Genomic DNA, 21,130 nt, shown 5'->3' on the forward strand with positions numbered 1-21,130 from the left:
GTATTCTTAGCTCCTCTGTCTTCTGACTGGGGCAGTAGCAGTGGCTTCTAGGAAATGATGGCAGGTGAACCGGGGAAAGTGCAACTTCCTTCTCTGAAGGAAGTGAAGACTGAATTGGAAGACTGAGCCAAAGCCTTGGTGTTCTGTCACCCCATGTAGGAATGAGATACACATACCTCCCTTTCCCCCAATGAGTAGAATGAACCTTGGTACAGAATATTCTTTAAACATTGAAGAAGAGAGCTCAGAGTTCAGGTAAATATAAAACCAACAGATCAAATAGAGTAGATATTAAAAAAAAAAAACTTTGACCTCTTCAATGAACAAGGAACTTATAAAAATGGATAAAACACTTAGATGGTAAGAGGAAAATGCAAAGTTATATATATGGAAAGATGAAAAACAAATGAACAATGAAGGCATGTAAGAGGTTCCACAAATGCAAATGAAAAAATTGTTGGAGACCCTTTTCCCCATCCAACACAATAATCATTCAAAGACAGTCACTGCCACTGGAGGTAAAGAGAGCTGAACAGACTCTTGCACTACCTGACAGGATACATTTGTATGAACTTTCTGGAAACAATTTACCAAAGTCTATCATCATTGTGTACCTGTTGAATAAAATGTATGAGTTAACACTGATTAAATACAGAAATAGAACAGATGCTAAACCTAGTGGGTGAGAGTATGATGAGAAATAGCATGTTTGCATAGTCTCAAAGTGTCTCCCCATAAGATATTAATACTAACTATTAATTGCAAAACAGTAACTTTACAGTGGAGATGGCTGCAGACAGAACCTTCGACCTTCATCAGCTGATTGTCACCAGTGATGAGACATATTGATGTCATATGTCTCCTAAAAACACACACACGTCACTTCTGTGGCATTCATGCCCAAAATGCATAACGTGAATTTAATAACGAAGTAAAGTCAGTAAAACTAAATGATTAGTATAGGTACTCTTCAAAAATGTCATGGGTTCGAAAGACAAAGACTGAAGAACTGTCTTAGATTGGAGGAGACTAATGAGACGTGATAACTGCAGGCAACGTGAAATTGTAGACTGTATCCTGAACCAGAAAAAGGATGTTAGAGGAAAACTGGAAAATTTTGTATAAGGTCTATGGATTGGGTAATAGTATTGCATCCTAGTTAATTTCCTGGTTTTGATAATTGTACCGTGGTTATATTGGGGGACAGTCATAAAAGATATATGGAAATTATTTGTACTGTTTTTGCAATTTCTTTGTAAGTATGAAATTATTACAAAACTGGTGCTTAAAATTTTTTATAAACCTGAAAAACTTCTGACTTCTTTTCAACATTTAGACTAAAACAGATACCTCAGAAAAACCAACTAATCAAGTATGGCCTGACTCTTCCGATATGATTGTCAAAGACGATATTCTGCGACTTAAAAGTGAAATTCAGGTTTTACAGCAACAAAATCAGGTGATTAAAAAACTTTCCTCTACTTCTTGAGAATTCTCATGACCTCATTCAAAGGACTTTTCAAAAATACAGAAGCAATATGAGTTAGTCCAGTTATTTCCTTTTACTGCTGGTCATGGGGTAGTATTTTCATCAGAAGGTAAGTTAGTATAATTCCAGTTTTCTGGAATTCCTCTAATTTTATAGGAATTCAGTATTTCTTTAATAGCATGGCTAATAGAGGTATTCTTTCCTCCTTAGGCAGCCCTTGACCAGAAAGTAAAACCGTGCTTATTTATATGGTTGGGAAGATTATCGTATTCTAAGATTTATCATAAAGCATCAGTTAACCAATACTTCTCTGGTTGAATGTTTTCATACATTTCAAAATACATACAGAATTTTAACCTTTACTCCTATCAGAAAACTACTTGACAAATAAATGAATCTATACTCTTACAAGGCATGAAGAGACTTTTATAGAATTATGAAAGTGATATTATGTCAAATAATGTTATAGGGAAAGAGATAAAGCACAGAGGATATCAGAAAATGAGATTAGACTAGTCAATAAAGATGATGGGTATTTCCTCTAAATACTTTATTCTCTTGTATTTAGGAGCTTAAAGAAACTGAAGAAAAACTGAGAAATACGAATCAAGACTTATGCAATCAAATGAGACAAATGGTACAAGATTTTGACCATGATAAACAAGAAGCTGTGGATAGGTGAGGTCTAGACAGAAGCCTGATGTCTGTCTTCTGGGCTCTCTTTCCCTTCTCTCTCCCGATAACGTCCCCCAAAAAAAGATTCGAGAGAAATGATGGTGTGAACCCTCCCTACTGAGATCAGAAATTGGAGAAGATGAATCCCTGGTTTCTCAAATTAGAATTTGGAACACATTTTCCATAGAAATAATGTTATTTAGTGAGTTGAGTTCTACAGAACCATCCAAACTGTAGTTCATTGAAATAGTAGAGCTTAATGGCTTAACTATTTTTTATAAGGAAGAAACCTGTGGGAGGAAATATGTCTTCTAAATAGGAAATCATGAACTTGGAAACAGACTTTTGGAACATAACTTACGTGTGAGTTGGTTACTTTAGTATTTGTGTTTCATATAGATAATTTGGAATTTTGGAACCACACCCTCTATTATTTCAATTAGTTTTTTAATAAACAGAAGTTCTCAACACAGACTATTATACTCTGTTTGAAGGACTGGGGCATTTCTCACGTCCAGCTTTCTAATTTTTCTCTAGAAACATTTGAAGAAAGAAAATTTTGAAGATTCTCATAAGATCATCTATTGAAAGCTAATTATTACCACTTTGGGTTGGGCAAGACCAATCTGACCTTAACTGTACTTTGCACTAGAAGGAGGGAGTGGGAAGGAAGGGAGGGAAACCAGTTCGTCTCGGTGTTTCTGGTAGTGCTGGCCCTGCCTTAGATTCCGCTGTCTGCTGTCTGTTTCTAGGTGTGAGAGGACTTACCAGCAACACCATGAAGCCATGAAAGCCCAAATACGTGAAAGCCTGTTAGTAAAGCATGCTTTGGAGAAGCGGCAGCTCTTTGAGGTTTATGAGGGAGCTCGCTTGCAACTTAGGTGAGAATGAAAGAGTTTAGCTGCCCCTGAAGCTGTAGAGACAACATTCTCTTATTCCCTCGTTTAGAGGAAAATTGTCTGTTCTGCAGCCTTGTATTTAGTTGCTGGTTTTGTGTGTCCAAGGTCTGACTTAGATAAGGTGAATAAGGAGATGGCGGCCGTGCAGGAATGTTACCTGGAAGTGTGCAGAGAGAAAGATAATCTAGAAGCAACTCTCAGGAAGGCCATGGAAAAGGAGCAACAGGCTGAAGAGAAGGTACAGGACAAGTTCGTGTTGTGTTCACTTCATTTCATTTCTCACTGAAACCAGTACACTCACTCTCCTGTGAAACAGGGAAGCCTTCTGTAGAAGTCTTCACGTTTGGCTGATTCACACTAATTCAGCTCACAAAGTACAGTAAATATTGAAATGATTATTAAAGCCCTAGCAGAAAATGGCATACCCCTAGGAGAAAGTGATTCGTCCTTATAGATTTATTCTAAGAGGCAGAAGAGAGTTCTAAAAATAAGCAAGGTGGACCCGAGTCACTTTGAGTCTGCAACCCAGGGATCCTTGTTTTGCAAGTTTGTTTGCTGCCCAAGTGATTCTATACAGTCCTGTGCGCACTGCACGGACGTTTTCCTCTGACCCATTTCTGTCAGGACTTAAGCGTCCTTTTATTCTGGGGAAAAGGGCAGGAGTTTGAACTTGGGTCTCATGATAAGGAAGGTGGGGATGTGGAGCTGTGGAGAGGAAGGTCGGTGTGAGTGTGACCTCTTTCCAGGGAGTTCTCGTCGTTCAGGGAAGCTGGAGGGGCTGCAGTATCCTCTCTACTCCTGCCTGAATCTTCCAAGTTGCCCTTGGTGAGTGTCCAGGAGTGAAATCACACGTAAACAGTTGCCCCTCCTGTCTTCTTCCTCGTCCTGGCCCAAGCCTCATCCAGACGCACGTCTGCCTCTCCCTTCCCCTTGGGACCAGCCTGCGGACCACAATTTGAAAGCCACCTGCATCAAGATTAGACAATCATTTTAAAGGCTCGAGTAAATGTTCTATATACAGAGGTTTCTGAGTAAGTTATAGTGACGTGAAGTTTCTGAGTAAGTTATAGTGACTGTTGCTACCACAGACTTAAAGAGCAGATGAGGAATCCAGGTCACTTAACATTTTGATTATTTTTGAATCGATTAATATGGTAGAAAAACATGCCATGTATACATACCATCTAGTGGAAAAAGAACTAAGGGGAGCTGTTTTAGTTAGTGCCGGCAGTATGAAAGTTAGAAGGGATCTTAAATTACCTAGAAATTAAAGACTTAGCTCAGTAATGTTTAAAAAAATTAAAATAGGGAGAAGATCTAGTGTGATTCTTTTCTTTCTTTCTTTAAATATATAAATTGGCAAGAACATAAGAGCAATTCTCTCAAAGAGGTCATTCTTTTCAGGAATATATTTCCTGGTACTTTTAAAAGAATCAATTTGGCGGTAAAGTTAAATCTCACGTAATTGGTCAGTTGCAGTTAATAGCTGCTACTGACTGATATTTTGGCTCATGAATGCTTGTGCACTGGGGCAAGAAGGAAAGTTAAAACTGCTGCTTGGCCCTTCCAAAAAAACTTACAGGTTAAATTTTTTTTTTTTTTTAATTTTTAAATTGCCATACAGTAAAATTGACTCTTTTTCATTTGGTGTCCAGTTTTATAAATTTGTAACCCATGTATGGATTGAAACAGAATAGTTTCATCACCCTAAAAAACTCCCTTGTGCTATCCCCTTGTAGTTATAACCATCCCCCCACTTAAAGGGCCAGTGTACTTAAAGCGTGAAAAATTTAATTTCTTCCTCCTCTGGGAATTCTTTAGTTTTTTATTTAGATTTATACAAGCTCTTTATAAAGCTTAATAGTCTTCATAAGCCTATTAAACTCGAGCAAGCTAGGGAACTGTTAGGGTAGTCCTTCTTTGCAAGACGTAAGCCATTTTCCCTGCGGTTGATCTTCAGGTCCGGAGCTTTGTTTGGATACAGACTGTTATAAGACAGGCAATGCCGAGAGTCCCTGGTTGTATTTTCCTGTTTCATATGTGCTCTTTTCTGAAACACTTGTTGAGACAGGCTGCAGGTTAAGTTACAAGTTCAATTCCAAGTTGTAAAGATTTTAACACAGAGACTTTCCTCACATGTTAACCTGGCTTGTTCAGAGAAGGGGGAATAAAGTCATAAACACAGGACCCTTCAAACTGGGTTGTAATCAGTAGAGGCTATGAATCTGTAGACAAAGCAAAGATGATCAATATTCCTATTCATAATGCCATTCCTACACGCACTAAGGCTTGTTTATACAATTGTAAACACGGTAAGTCAGTCCTTAGAGTTTTTTGACTGTCTGAGGCATGCAAAACAAGTTTAAACATTTTAAAACTATCCAAATATTTCCTTCCCTCCTGTGATAAAGACTTTTTGAATTAGATATTCCTGTAGTATGTTCAAATGGTAGATTCCTATGACCAATAAATTTATCGCTTTTCTTCTGTGAAGAGCGGGAAGCAAGGTTTTCCTCACTGTGGTGGATTGCAAAAATGGCCACACATTCTTCCTATCCCTGAATGTGTTGTCTCCTTGCAACGTGGCTTTGTAGCTATTCTCAGTTGCAGATAGTCTGTTTCTCATCCCTTGAATCTGACCTTGGCCAAATGACTGACTTTGGCTAATGGGATATTAGTTAACATTATGTAAAAAGACACTTAGAAAGCTATTATGCATTGGTCCTTGCAAGCGTGATACTCTCAGGAACCCTTTGACCAAGCACCATGTGAAGGATCCGGGATAACCTGCTAGATGATGACGCATGTGACCAAGTCACTGCATCATCCTGGCAGACATTGAACTCACCACCAGACATGGGAGTGTCACCATCTTAGACCATTGTGGCCTCAGTTGTCTGCAGAAATCAGCTGAGTGGACTCAGACCAGAACCACTGCCCAGCTGATCCACAGAATCGTGAGAAATAATCGGTGTTTGTTGTTCTGAGTCTCTGCGTGGTCTGGTTTACCATGTAGTTAAGCTAACTAGTATATTCACAAACATACAAACACACGGAAAATTGGTAGCAGTTTTCTTCTTCGGGTCAAAAGGAAATGCAGATACATATGGAAACAACTCCTAAAGGATAGACATACACAGATAAGACAATTTGGGGATTCCTTCTACAGCCAAACAAAAATAATAACAGTGATATGTGATGTTTGATGTGACAGTGGACAACTTTCTCAGCCATGTGGATGAACCTGTCCTATAATCTTAGTACAACTGCACTCTCCATGACCTGACTGCAGAAATGGGTCCCTCAGTCACCGGAGGTTTTCCAAAATCATGCAACACTGAACAAACATAGATATTATCTTCTTGGCATGTGCCAGTGGTGGAGAAGACTCAGATAGCAATTAAGACAGAAATAATCCAGGTCAGCTATGAACTGGAAAAAAATCCAGACAGCCAGATAGTCAGGAATCAGAAATAATGCCAAAGAGACACAGAGCAAAAGCTTGGTTGCCATGTAGCATTAGTTATGTGAGGTATACTTCCTTGGTATTGTACTTTGTGGGCTTCAATGTGTTTCTTCTCATAGCATCTTGATAGGACCTCCAGAAAACCATTTCAAAAATTTTTCAAACAGAAACTCTCATAGATAATTTTGATCCCTGAGTAGAGGTTTATTAGAGTTTTCAGATCAACTGGGTTCCTAGAATAAATAGGGAATATTATATGAATAGTTCAAATTGTTAAATTTTAACTGACACTTGAACGTTCTTATTTGATAATGCTTCAGCTAGTTTTGATAAAAAATTTTTATCTTTGATAATGAAAACACATACCAGTCTGGGTTTTATTGAAGGATGCATAGCTTTTAGAATAGAACAGTAATTTTTGGCCTATCTCTGAATACAGGTCTTTCAGAAATATAAATTTTTCTGGGCTGTGATATATTATGCGTCTCATTGTGGGTGGGGTGTAAACATAAATGTCAGTTTCACCTTTAAAAATAGTATTTGGTCCTCTAGGGATGTATTTATTGTATTAGATGCCTTTTCATTTAATACAACCATCTGTAAATTTTTTGTCCAAATATTTGAGATGTAGGCAGGTTTTTACAAGACAATTTATTCAACTGATTGAGTTAGCATATAGGAAGATCACTTGTCTCTGTTGCTGTTGTCTATTACATGCATATAACTATTATTTTATGAATTTGACTTGGAGAATATTAGTGTCATATGAGATATTTATTTGAATTTTGTTTAAAGAGACAGCTATTGGAGGAAAGAGAAGAGTATGTAAGGAAACTGCAGGTGGAACTTGAAGAAAAGTACCAAGATACCCTTATGATGGAAAAGGACAAGTGGCTGAAAGAACAAGAAAGTGATATTAAACAGGAGGTTGAAAATGAAGTGATGTTAGCCAAAGCACACTGGGTTAAGGAACAGAAAGAGGTGTGGGTTAAAATTTCTTTCTAGTCATCATGTTTTAAAAAATGTGATATTAACTGTTGAGAGACAGCTCTTCTTGAACTGACATTATTTTTAATTGCCAAGTACATACATAATCACTCATTTTACTTCTCAGAATTGGGCTATTAGCAGCTTACTCACACCAGTTTTATTTTTTAAAACTTCCTACCTCTTGACTCTTCAGCCCAATTCAGGATATAATGCTGTTTTTTTTTTTTAAGAATTTAAAAAATTATTTATTTATTTATTTTATTTTTGGTTGCCTTGGGTCTTCGTTGCTGCATGCTGGCTTTCTCTAGTTGTGTCAAGCGGGGGCTATTCTTCGTTACGGTGCACGGGCTTCTCATTGCGGTGGCTTCTCTTGTTGTGGAGCACGGGCTCTAGAACGCAGGCTCAGTAGTTGTGGCACACGGGCTTAGTGGCTCCGTGGCATGTGGGATCTTCCTGGACCAAGGATCAAACGCATGTCTCCTGCATTAGCAGGCAGATTCTTAACCACTGCACCACCAGGGAAGTCCCTATAATGGGTTTTGAGGAGGACTTTTTTTGATTCCTCAAAAATGAAACCATGATCAAATTTCATATTGTGAAATGATTCTGATAACTCTAGACCAATATAATTAACAAATAATTAACCTCTACACTGTGGACCGGAAGAAAGAAGTAATGACTGGGTAGGCTTAGAAGCACAAAACTTTACTTCTATTTCCTAAGTAGCAAGTGAGATTAGAAAATGCTCATAGTTTCCAAGAAAATTAAGAACCAAATTATGATCTTAAAAACTTAGTTGGAAGTGCAGTAAGTTCTCAAACCAGGTTCTTCTGACCACAAGATTGCTATTAATCGGGGTTGGGGCTATCTCAAGATGGAATCACAGACCATTGTCCTGTCTTTTGACCTCCCTACTACTCATCTCCTCTCCTCTCCCCCAAATCTCATCAATCTAGTGCTGGCACCTGAAATTCTTTTACTAGTCATTTTTTAACATAAAAGTATATATTATGGAATATATCTAGCCATATATCTGTAAAAAAATTATGAATGGGGCTTCCCTGGTGGCGCAGTGGTTAAGAATCCGCCTGCCAATGCAGGGGACACAGGTTTGAGCCCTGGTCCGGGAAGATCCCACATGCCGTGGAGCAACTAAGCCTGTGTGCCACAACTACTGAGCCTGTGCTCTAGAGCCTGTGAGCCACAACTACTGAGCCTGTGTGCCACAACTACTGAAACCCACACACCTAGAGCCCGTGCTCCGCAACAAGAGAAGCCACCGCAATGAGAAGCCCGCGCACCACAACGAAGAGTAGCCCCCGCTCGCCGCAACTAGAGAAAGCCTGCGTGCAGCAACGAAGACCCAACGTAGCCAAAAATAAATAAATAAATTTATTAAAAAAAAATATGGATGACACAAAACAAATCCCCTATTTTTACATTGCTGCAAATTGTTTTTTAGTTGGATTTGCTAACCAGTTATTTACCAGGGGGGTGAGAGAGACAGCTAATGTTTTTGTGTTTTGTCAGGAAAGCATAAAGCATAGAGCAAAAAGGGCCACACAAGATGACCTTTTTGAGAGAAGCAATACAGCCAGGGGCTGTGGTAGCCAGGGAAGCTGTCTGAGAACTCTGGATACCCAGCAGGTGGGAAACAGGAAAAGGGAAAAGCAAATTTTGCTATTTCACAGTTTTGCCCAGTACTAATTATGTTTGGGTCCATCCCACTACACTGTTGAAAGTAGAATCACTAAGGCATCCTTCCAATAATGCCCTGCTCTTGAACGCACAGTTGACTGAGTACAATTTCATATCATAAGAAACAAGATTCTAATGTGTCCAAATAAGTAAAAATGCTTTTTAGATTGTTCAGTTTTAGGTTCATTAATTATGCTTACCCAGTGCCTGCTTTGTGGAAAGCCTGGTATTGATGGAAAATCACATATTAATAGTAGAAGTTTTCTTTGTTGTTGTTGGTTTTTTTAAAATCATGCCATCATTGTAGTGGCAATGTCAAAGCTTCCAGAAGGTCGCATCTTGAGAGCAAGATAGCCTGACCTTATGCAATATACTTAACTCTTCCATGTGATTTATGTCCCATAGATAAGGTCAAAAAGTAACTTTCAGGATTTCCTTGAATATATTCTCATTGACTAAATTTCTAAACCTCACATAATAACTACAACAATGTCTAGATGGTTTTCAAACACTGCTGTGGTTGCTTTTCTGGCTAGCTATTAATTCTAGTTTTTGCTTATTTGAATATTTTTCTTTTCATAAGATTTTTTCTTCTGAAAACAGATCAAACAAGAACTTATTCAGCAGCTTGAAAAGGAATGGCAGTCTAAGCTGAATCAAACTATAAAGGCAATGAAAAAGAAGACCTCAGATTGTTGCAGCCAAACTGACCAAGAAACTACCATTGACGTTATTGCCAAGAAAGAGCTGGCAATCACGGTAGAAGAGCAGAAGCGAAAAATCCAGCAAAATTTAGAGCAAGAGAAGGAAATAGCCATCAAGGGGGGCTTGAAGAAACCTGAGGTTGAATCGGAACTCAAATACTGTGAAAATATTGCCAAACAGGTAATAGGCAGGTTTCCTATAGTAAAATTATTGGAACTGCCTGCCTACTCATGACAACCCGTAAAGTGCTACCGTTGAACTTGTTCATAACTTTATACTTAAACATTTTGTACACCCCAGGGTAGGATAACAATCTTATGTTGTTGCCAAAATTTTCATTATATTTCTGTCACAGAGCTGTCACCTCTCAGTTTTTCAGTACTTTCGGTTTCCAAAATGTTTGCTCCTCTGAGGCCCGTCTAAACATTAAGATGCCTGAGGTTAACGATGATGGTTTTACATCTGAACGAAGCACAATTTAATTATGAATCTTTCTTATCTAACTTTATAGTAAATATTCCACTAAGGTAGTTATAGATAAGTAAACTTAAAGTGAATAAGCTATATAACAGTATTTGTGTTGAGACTTGAGAGTTGAATCTGCAGGCATGCCCCTGCAAATGGGACTTTGTCTATAAATCCCAACCCCTGTCTCCCTGTAACAACCAGATCACCCTCATAATTCATCAAGTCTTCCATTTTTGCCAGAATTGAAGTATCAACCTCACTTGATAGTCACAAATTCATTCTTGACAGCAAGAAAATTTGCCAAGTGTAAGGCTCTAAACTATAATATGTTGGTGCATGCGTTTATATGTCGGGCACGAGGTCTGAGGAGGTGGTGGGTATACTGATTGGACAGCAGCTGACACCAGGCAGCCTTCCTGCATGTCTTCTTCTTTTTCCCCAAGATAAATAGGAGTTTGTTGGAAATGGCAATTGGTACTTTGTATAAAGCTTTCTAATAATAGTAGTGGCCATCAAACATGTATAGATTTCTAATTCCTGCTTTGCCTTTTGCAGTGGATAGTATGGGACATTTACAACAGAAGGATTAGAATCTACTGTTTGGGATGAGGTGGGGTGCTTGAAGTCAGTTTAACTACTGTAGTGCAATACAGTGTAAATGCACATGAAATCGTAGTGGTTACCTGCATATGGGGTCTTTCTGAAATTTTATACGTTCCTTTACCTCGCTCTCTCCTGCAATTGCTCTCCTGCAGGTAGAAACAGCTGTGCAAAATGCTCGTCATCGGTGGCTGGAGGAACTGCCGGAGCTTGCAGAGTATAAAGCACTTCTAAGGGCAGAACAGAAGAAGTGGGAGGAGCTACAAGAGCAGTCTGTGGCCACACGGGTAAGAGCTCTCCTGGAAAGAAGCTTCAGGAGAGGGCCTCATCTCAGTCCCGGGAACTCCTACCTGCTCACAGCACTGTGGGAGGATTAAATGCGATAATGCATACTCAGCATAGGGCCTCATTAGTGGGATCTGTTCTCATCCTCATCCAGTTGTGGAGGGGGAGAGAACGTGTTTCAGGGTTGTGGAAACTCTCATAATCTGGAGGATAACCTTACCCATGGAATGAAATCCCTATTTATCTTGTGGTATCTTTAGGAGAAACTGAGAGAGCAATTAGCTGTACAGTATCCTTTCACATGCATGACTACTGTTTTCTGTGCTGTGTCAGTAGTCTTATAATATACTCCCCTTGGTAAATAACAAGCTCTCCTTTCCAGAGATGTCATGTTGCTTGACTGGAAACATCAGATATTTTAACCATTTGTATCCTCACAACTTAATTTATTAGTGTAAACCGGTTCTAATCAAAATGCCAATAAACTGAACATAGTTTTGAAGTTTGACACGATAATTCTAAAATCTATTTGGAAAACTGAAAGGACTAGAAATTTTTCTAAATGTTCTGGAAAAGAAATAGTAGTCCAGCCCTAACACTTAATAGAATATGTTGGAAAGCAACAATTCAGACAGTGTTGAGTCACAAAAATAGAATTCTTTTTCATTCAGTACTATACAGACTTGAGATAGGCCCAACTATGACTAAAAGCTTAATAAATTGTTTCAAAACAAGGAAATGAGGAATTTTCCATAATAAATCGTCTTATGATAGCATTTTAGAAAAATTGTTTTCCCACCCCCTACATCACAATAAACTCTAGGTTGATTCAGAAGATAAACATTTTTAAATGACAGTATAGAAAAATTAAAAGAAATGGAATATTTCAGATTTGCATCATAATAACTCAGTCGTGAGACAACAGGCAAGGCACAGTAGCCAAGATAGGTAAATGGGATAAAATATGTACAAACATTTAAAACATTTGCTTTTGTAATAAAAAACAGAAGTGAAGGGGATAATAAAAATAAGGAAAGTAAATGAATCAAACAGAAACATTAATACTAATATATGATTTAAAAAAAACAATACAAATTTATAAGAGAAACAATCTGTGGGTGAGTACACCAAAAATATGAACAGATAGTCTTCATGAGAAGTCCAAATAGCAAACTTAAGGTGATATTTTATGCCATATGTTTATACCTTCTCTTCTTAATTGTAATGCACAAAATAGACTGCAGTATCAAGCATATGCTACTCTTCTGTTGTCACAACCATTTTAGAAAATGATGTGCGTAACAGACGTTGTAAATGAGTCATATGTTGCATTCATAATCTTATTCCACAAATTACTTAAGGAAATAATTCGGCATAAGTAAAAAATCTAATATTTTTCTCAACTTATGTGGTAGTTCATGTAATGGTGCATTACAATATTCTCTGTACTTTTAGTATGTTGAAATATTTCAAAAGGAAATTTAAGAGGGAGACAGAAAGAGGAAACAATATGATGGTATGCATACGTGTCTTAGAGCTCAGAAGTTAAGAATAATAAAGTTGATTTTCCCTTAAGAACACAGAAGGTCTGAATATATGTGAATGCAGAAATACAGAAACGAGAGGATGGTGTGTTGCTTCTCAAACTTTAGCAGGCATGAGAATCACCTGGAGGGTTTGTTAGAGCACATTCCTGGGCTTTGCTCCTGGAGATGCTGACTTGTTGGGTCTGGAGTAAGTCCCGAGAATTAGACTTTCTAACCGACTCCCGGGTGATGTGGTCTTTGGACCACACTTGGGTGTGAGTAGCAGTGTTCTAGATAATTATTCAGCCACAAAACATAGTGTTTTGTGCAAATTCTTCCTCCAAGCCAAATGAGATGAGCAAGAGCCAGTTTCATAGCATTTGCTGGAGAGTTCTTATAAGATTAGAGTGATCCGTCAAGATCTGTGGAAATTTAAAACCAGCTTCCAGAGTCCAGAAGTCGGCAAGTTGGTTCAGTGGTTCCCAGACTTTGCTGCACATTGGAAAAATGTGAGGATCTTTTTAAAAATACTTTTGCCTGGCTCCCACCCCAATGCTTTATGTTTCAATTGATACAGGGTGTGGCCTGGGCTTAGGGATTTTAAAAGCTCCTCAGGTGATTCTAATGTGTAGCAACATCAGGAAACACTAAATCAATTAATACTGTCAAATTCTCCTTGTAAAACTTTATGTGAGAGGTTGTACACTTTTGGTGAGCTTGGGCGGGTCATACAAATTCCCTGGGATCTGACACCTCCACCCAAGTTACCTGTTAATAATTTCCAGGCATCCATTGTGACAGGACCTGATTTCCTTTTTGGGAAAGGAAACATGTTTCAAACATGTTTCACATCGTTACTGAATTATTCTGCTGGTAGCAAAAGAATTTTTCTGTGAATTCCTTCGTAAAGCTCATCTTAGATAGTGGGTTCCTTTAGTAAACTTAAAGTATGATTCAAAATTTTTGATTTATATCCAACTATTCAGGAACACATTTTATTGAATAAAGGTATGTAACATGTGTCTAGGTATCCATATAGTTGAAGATGTTTGCTATAATTGTATAATAGCTGAGAATTAAGGATGCAGACCCCCTGTCTCAACAGCCAGAGCGTATATATGGTATTTTTTTTTTTTGACACACATATATATATATATTTTTTTCTATATCATAATATTGACATTCAGTCCAGTAATCCTCCACTGTAACAGCTCCTTTACTTTACAGTGAAAATTGACTTGTATATTTTTTGCCTCTGAGTCCTTGTGGGATTTTGTTTGTTTGTTTTTAATTCAAACAGAAAGTCACAAAAATTATAATCATCCTCATCAGTTCATTCAGTCCCATGTAATTAATTTTTTTTTCATCTTGATCTTTTGTTAGCACTTTTGTGACTTCATCAGTTTTCCATTAGAGTTCTGAAAATGCTTATTCATTCAGTTCAGCAGTATAGTCAGTATATATGGTATTGATTCATAGCAGTCATCATTGTCTAGGCCAAGCCTTTGGAGATGGCCAGTTCTTCTTTTACGTTTGTATCCTTGTGACTTCTTTGAATTCAGTCCAGGGAATATTAGAAGTAAAAGGGACTTGAGATCATCATCCAATCTGCTCGTTACATAGAAGACACTAAGTACAAAAGAGATTAAGAATTTTTCTAAACCCATGCAGCCAAGAGTAACAGTAACTACATAACATTTTTTAAGTCTTATTGTTTGCCAGGCTCTAAGTGCTTTATTTATTTTATTTTATTTTTAAAAAATATTTATTTACTTATTTATTTGGCTGCGTCGGGTCTTCGTTGCGGTGTGCAAGCTCTCGAGTTGTGGTGTGCGGGCTCTAGAGCACGCAGGCTCAGTAGTTGCAGCGCGCGGGCTTAGTTGCCCCCGCGGCATGTGAGATCTTAGTTCCCCGACCAGGGATTGAACCTGCGTCCCCTGCATTGGAAGGCAGATTGTTAACCGTTGGACCACCAGGGAAGTCCCCTAAGTGCTTTAAATAGATTATTTCCTTTTGTCATTTAATCCAAAAAAAAAAGAAAAAAAAACTCTATCAAGTGGGCATTGTAATTATCCCCATTTTATGGATGAGGAAACTGAGGCTCAAAGAAGTTGAGGAGTGGGAAGTTAATTCCAGCAATTTGTCTCCAGAGCCTGTTCTGTTAAGCACCGTGCTAGGCTGCCTCTGCAGTCCAAGTCAGGATTTGAGCTACAGCTCAGGCTTTTTGATTCCCTATTACTTTTTGGTTATGTACTACTGGTGCCTATGATCTGCTAGTCTTGCTATTCTGTTATAAACAAAAATTGGATTAATGAAAAAATGACTTTGATATTGTCATTTAATGAACTGTTTTAACCACTAAAATTGCATTAAAATACAGTATGTTTGTCAGCAAGTTATTGTACAGGTTATGTGTTACATTCCTAAAAATATTAGTAAGATTTCCTTAGAGGCTGCTTTTGCTTCATATAAAAGATAATTCATTTGTTGGGGGCTTTGATTTGAGACAGCATCTGTATTAAAAAAACAAATATGAATTTTTTTCTAAAATTAGTTTTAGATAATTATATAATTATATATTTTTGGTCAGTTTAAATTTCTAGTTATTCATATAGAAATGGATGTTTTAGTTTAAATAACGTGAGACAAAGTATTAGGTGATTTAAAATGAGGGAAAAGATCCTTAAGTTTAGTGTAAGTATATTTTAGGACCAGCCAATGTCTTATCTAAATTTACTTTTTCCCTTTAATTTTGATTTTAAATCTCTTATTAATAAGTTCAAAGATTAACCCAAATGGTTACTTTATTTTTTTTTTATTAATGAGGAGAATCATAAAGAGTTTTCATTGTACATTGTTATGTCCTTTAGATATTGTTTGCTGTTTCTGAAGCTAAAGAGAAATGGAAAAGCGAGATTGCAAATATGGAGAAAAATGTCATACCTGGAAAGCAATTGGAAGAGAAGATTCATTCTCTGCAGAGAGAGCTTGAGTTAAAGAATGAGGAAGTCCCCATGGTTGTCAGGGCTGAGCTGGCAAAGGCCCGGAGTGAATGGAACAAAGAAAAGCAAGAAGAAATCCACAGAATTCAAGAACAAAATGAGCAAGATTACCGGCAATTTTTAGATGATCATCGAAATAAAATTAATGAGGTGCTTGCAGCAGCTAAAGAAGACTTTACGAAACAAAAAACTGAACTACTTCTTCAGAAGGAGACAGAATTACAAACGTGTTTAGACCACAGTCGCAGAGAATGGACTGTGCAGGAAGCTAGGCGGATCCAACTGGAAATCCATCAGTATGAGGAAGACATCCTAACTGTCCTTGAGATTCTCTTAAAGGACACCCAGAAGGAGCAAGCCAGTGGTTCAGAGAACAAGTACCTTTTGGAACTCATGTCGACTTGTTCTTCGAAATGGGTGTCTGTGCAATATTTTGAAAAACTAAAGACCTGCATACAGAAAGCATTTCAAGATACACTCTCCCTATTTATAGAAACTGTCAACTCAGACTGGGTAAAGGTATGTTCCTAATAAGTGAAAAAAGCTATGATTAAATGTGAAAGATGATTGTAGAAGCTGCATTTGGTATTTTTTCCTTTCTTCATTCTCCAGTTTAATAGGTGTAAGACTTGTGTTTTTACTAGTGGTTTAAAAAACTTTTAGCAGATTCAAAGGATTGCAATTTTTTTTTTTTTTTTGCCCCCCAAAATTTGCTTCTTCATAGTGCCACAAATATGAGCAGAGCTTTTAGCCACTAGACATCTTTTTCCTTAAAAAAGTATATGCTGTTCTTTGTAAGGGCCTGAGATTTCAGAAACTGAATAACTTTCATTCCTATTTTTGTTTTTTGGGCATGACTACTTCAAGAAATATGCATCGTATTAAACTAGGGTTTCTTAAGATCTTCTAAAGAGTTTGGAAGCCTATTTCTTGCCCTCAAGGAATTTATATCTCATGTAGGCAAAAAGTGCCAACTGGGTACAAAGAATATTGATATAGAAACAAGCAGGTAGAGGTATGGCTCACTCACACAAAAAGCCCAGTTTTGCTAGTGTACTACATATGTGCATGTAGAATGAATTCATTGTATTCTTTTCGTTGTGTAAGTGTTCTCTGACACCAGCTTTTAGTTTGTGTGGAAGATCTGATAAAACCAAAGTCTTGCTGCCTTATGATTAAAGACATTAGATATGCATGAAAAATCCGGAATGATATTCTAGGCATTGTGACCAGCCAATTTCAACATTTGGAATTCGAGGTAGAAAAAAAATGCCAATATTATAAGGTTTGTCTGATAGAAGAGTTGAGACATAAAAGCTACAATTCATTAAAATATTGTGATCAAAGATTTTCAAGGCCAGGATTGAGCATTTGGTATTAATACCTACTGGAAAGAGTTATAAGCTACAAAAAAATCTGAGTTCCAGCCTCATACTTAGCGATAACTAGCTTATTTACCTTGGGTAGTCATAGTTGCTCATCTGAAAAATAAAATACAAATCCCTGGTCTAATTCCTTGGATTTTGGTAGGATACAAATGACATAGTTTGATCTTTCTGCATCTTGCATTTGAAACAGTACAGAATTTTAGAGCCAAAGGAACCTGAAAGATCAATCTATCCCATCCCAATTCAACCCAGTTGATATTTTTATTCTTGATTTCACAAAGATGTTACTGCTTCATAGTTGCTTTTAATGTAAAATTAACTCAGCAAGACCACTTCCCATGAATACTGCATGACTGAGAATTTTTGGGAAAAGTAGATAATTAAGAAGAATTATTTATAGCAGACTTTAAGGATAAGAAGTGATGGGAAAATCATGTTATATGCTTTCAAGTTTGCTTTCCTGAAGCAAAAGGAAACTTTTCTCTGCTATAAAAGTCAAGAAACTACAACACCTTTCTCCTACTGTTAATATATATAATCAACCCTGGGGTCTTTTTATAGGGCTTAAAATTGTGCAAGCAGTGTAAGATCCTCTGTAAGACGTTACGTGTCTCACATGTATATGGAGACAGAATCACATAATTTGGCTAAGAATTTAGACTTTTGCAGCTTTCACTGAGTGGGATCAGATTCTGTTCCTGAGAAAAGGGTACCTCTGAAATGCCTAATCTGGCATTGGTCACAGAAGAATAATACTCAACCTTCTGCTGTCTTAGTGCTAACTCAGCTCAGGACCTTGAGATAAAGCAATGATTATAAAGCAGTGATTATAAATTTGCAATATAGGTGCCATAAATGTGAGGAACTATGATTTATAATTGATTAAATTTGTGGTTTTTAGAACTGTTCATGAAAATTAAAACTGGAAAAAACGATCGGTATATATAAAACAAAGTCCTCATTAAAATAACTTAGGTGATCAAGATTTAATTTAATTTATTTTTAATCAATTTTTTTCAGCTTTACTGAGCTACAATTGACAAATAAAATAGTAAGATATTTAAAGTGTCATCATGGTGATTTGATATACATATACATTGTGAAAGGCTCCCCACCATCTAGTTAATTAACACATCCATCACTGCACATATTTACCTTATTTTTTGTTGGTGAGAACATTTAAGTTTAGATGATCCAGATTTTAAATGGCAAGAATGCAATGAATTAAAAATATGGTTTCCAGTAACATGAATGCCTTATCAAATATATAATTTATATTCATATACTAAGTATATTAATACAGCAGTTCATAATAGATAAAACAGAAATATCAACTGGAACACAATTTTTAAACAAATTTAAGGATGTGTGTTTTGTGTTTTCTTACCACCCATGTCAAGTTAAAACTAAGACAAAAGGTTGCTGCTCCTGCCTTTTTTGCCATCTTGGCTTTTCTCCAGTTTTGAGTAGAAACTGGAAATATTGGCTACCTTTGGGATCGGTTTTTTTTATTCCTTTTGGCCTCAACCTCATACCCTCTTGATTGACTGGAGTTTGCATTGTCTCTGTACCTACTGACCTCTGCCTCTGTTGGGCGGCATGGGTAGGTTTGCTGACAATGAAATGAGTTTCTCAAAATCAAAATCAAGGCTTCTAGAATTGGGCATATATAATGTATTTTAAGTAATTAAACAAGACAGCTTTCTCAAGATTACCTGTTCTGTTTGAGATTTAGTAGTTGTCCAATATCTGAAAATATATTGCCTTAAAAGAATGTCCCACCATTAATGAATTTAGTAGCTGTGCTGCCAAAACAGAAACTAGAATGCAGAAAGTGTTCAGTAAATATTAGTGAGGAAATGGTCTTGTGCAAGATGTTTCACTTAGATGAGCCTCAGTTTCTGTCCTTAACATTGGCATTCGACTGTCTTTCCTTGTGAACAAATGACAATATGTATTAAAGTATTTAGAAACATAACATACTATATGTTTCAAAAATTGTTTTTACTGTTGTTACTTTCAATTCATGGGAGGCAAAAGGTTGGTACTATAGTTTCTAATGAATTTTCTCCCTGCTGCAGTGTAAATGTTCTGGATTTTCAAAAACAATTCTGATTTCACATAGTCTGTCCTGTGGTTTGATCACAGAAACCATTAAAATATCTTGAAAGTGGAAACTATATCTCCTGTCTGTCCCATAGCTGGCCCACCAGTCCTCTGTTGGATAATGTTCTAATTTGGAAAATACGGTCATAGGAGTCTAGCTCATAGTAATGACAGTATTCACATAAAACCCTAAGAAAAATATTGGTGATAGTTTAGGCAAGATTTTGTTCAGGCTGTGTTTTCTTTTTATATTTTTAATATTAGTATTTTGCGTAGAGAAAGATGTTTAATAAGCATTAACTATGAAGATAATCTGTTTCAGAGAAATATGACCAAGATCTCTAAGGATCCTGCCACAAGGGTCACTGGCAGAGGAGACCCTAGGGTCCTGGCGCTCCTTCCTGCACCTACATCTGGACACCACACTCAGCCCTTGGCCGTGCAAGAAGCAGAAGCTGGTAATGGGATTTTGTTCCTACTATTCTTTGCATCATCCATAATCCCAGTTCCAGAGGGTTGTTTTGAGGATAAAAGGAAATCAAAGACGTGCACAGTTTTCATGAGTGAGCAAATGTGTGATATTACTCCTAAGTAATGTGTGTCCTCTCCCCAGGTTTCATTTTGTATTAGAAGACAGGGTTGCTTTAGGCCCTCTTATTTCCTATCTTTTCATGGTCTTCCCTCCATTCATAAGTGACTCTTATTATGAGGAGAATAATGAGAATTTTAGTAGAGCAGTCATGTTTTTATTTCCTGGCTTTGATGAGAAAGGGTTACACATAAGAGAATTGCCAAATCACTGAGACCTTTCCATTTAATTTATTGAAGCTTATTTCAACTCTTTTTAATAGAAATCTTTCTGAAGTGTATTAAGTGTTTTCTGATGTATTCGTGGGTTTCTTGAGGTTGGGGGGCAGTGTTTTTATCTCTTCCTCTCCACCAACTGTCAAAGTGAATGGCACATAGTTTGTGTTCCTTGAATATTTGATGAATTAATAATTTAACTTTTACTTTGTGACTTAGAGTTGTCAGTTCAAAAAGAATTGCACTGTGCTACAGCCCCTTGAGGTGTTCAGAGCTCGCTGAGGAATATGGGCTTATACTGTCTATTTACTGGGATTTTGAACTAGGAACTGCCATACTCTTTATAAGCTGCAGTCCTTGTAGGACATTGCCCCCTTGCAGCCTGCTCCTTCCCTCCGTGTACAAACCATACGCACTTTTTGTTTCTTGTCTGCTGTCTCCACTGTAACCTGGAAAAGAACTAAGAATTGCCAGAACAAATCATATGTACAGAGTCAATAACCTTAGTTTCCACATGTTTCTAATTCAGTAGGCATATTAACAGAGTCTTAGAGAATCTCTGCCTTTCCTAAGAAGTCAGTTGACAGTTATTTTTCTCATTGCCCATCCAGAAACCCTTTTTCCTTATCTCTAGGTTCTAGATAGTTGCAAATATCTTTTTGCCAATTAGTTAAATGCTAATTTACCAATTAGTAGGGTAATACTATCTTAATTTGTATCTTGCTTCCTACGTTTCAATGTCATTTTATGTCTGTTGTTATGTTTGGAATAACCTGAGAATTACTTTCTGATTTGTGAAATGCATAGAAGTGAGTTTTAAATATTATGTGGGAGGTCCAATCAATATGAAAGAAATTAGTTTTGACTTAGGACAAATCAAACTATAAAAGGATTTACTTTACTTTCTTTAATCTTTTTTTCCCTAAAAACAAACACTTTAACAAATTCATAAGTTGGAAAGGGTTAAATAATCCAACACATACAAAGTCCTTCATAGTCCTACCACCAGAGAGTACCACTGTTAGTGGT

At 37.1% G+C, this 21,130-nt stretch overlaps 1 protein-coding gene across 6 annotated transcripts in view; it reads left to right on the plus strand.

The window, feature by feature from the left end:
- The window catches only part of CEP152 (centrosomal protein 152), a 119,594-nt gene that overhangs the window by 57,314 nt on the left and 41,150 nt on the right, over positions 1–21,130 (plus strand). For 4 of the 6 annotated variants that reach the window (XM_082452984.1, XM_082452983.1, XM_082452986.1 and 1 more), the window contains 9 exons: positions 1,337–1,459; positions 2,058–2,167; positions 2,917–3,045; positions 3,169–3,301; positions 7,325–7,510; positions 9,821–10,102; positions 11,146–11,277; positions 15,672–16,322; positions 19,620–19,755. In XM_082452984.1, the coding sequence (XP_082309110.1) occupies positions 1,337–1,459; positions 2,058–2,167; positions 2,917–3,045; positions 3,169–3,301; positions 7,325–7,510; positions 9,821–10,102; positions 11,146–11,277; positions 15,672–16,322; positions 19,620–19,755 (1,882 nt within the window). The remainder of the gene's footprint in view (positions 1–1,336; positions 1,460–2,057; positions 2,168–2,916; positions 3,046–3,168; positions 3,302–7,324; positions 7,511–9,820; positions 10,103–11,145; positions 11,278–15,671; positions 16,323–19,619; positions 19,756–21,130) is intronic. The other 2 variants (XM_082452987.1, XM_082452988.1) reach the window with 1 other exon arrangement.

The sequence above is a fragment of the Balaenoptera physalus genome, assembly GCF_965194825.1.
Source record: "Balaenoptera physalus genome assembly, chromosome: 2".
NCBI lineage: Eukaryota > Metazoa > Chordata > Mammalia > Artiodactyla > Balaenopteridae > Balaenoptera > Balaenoptera physalus.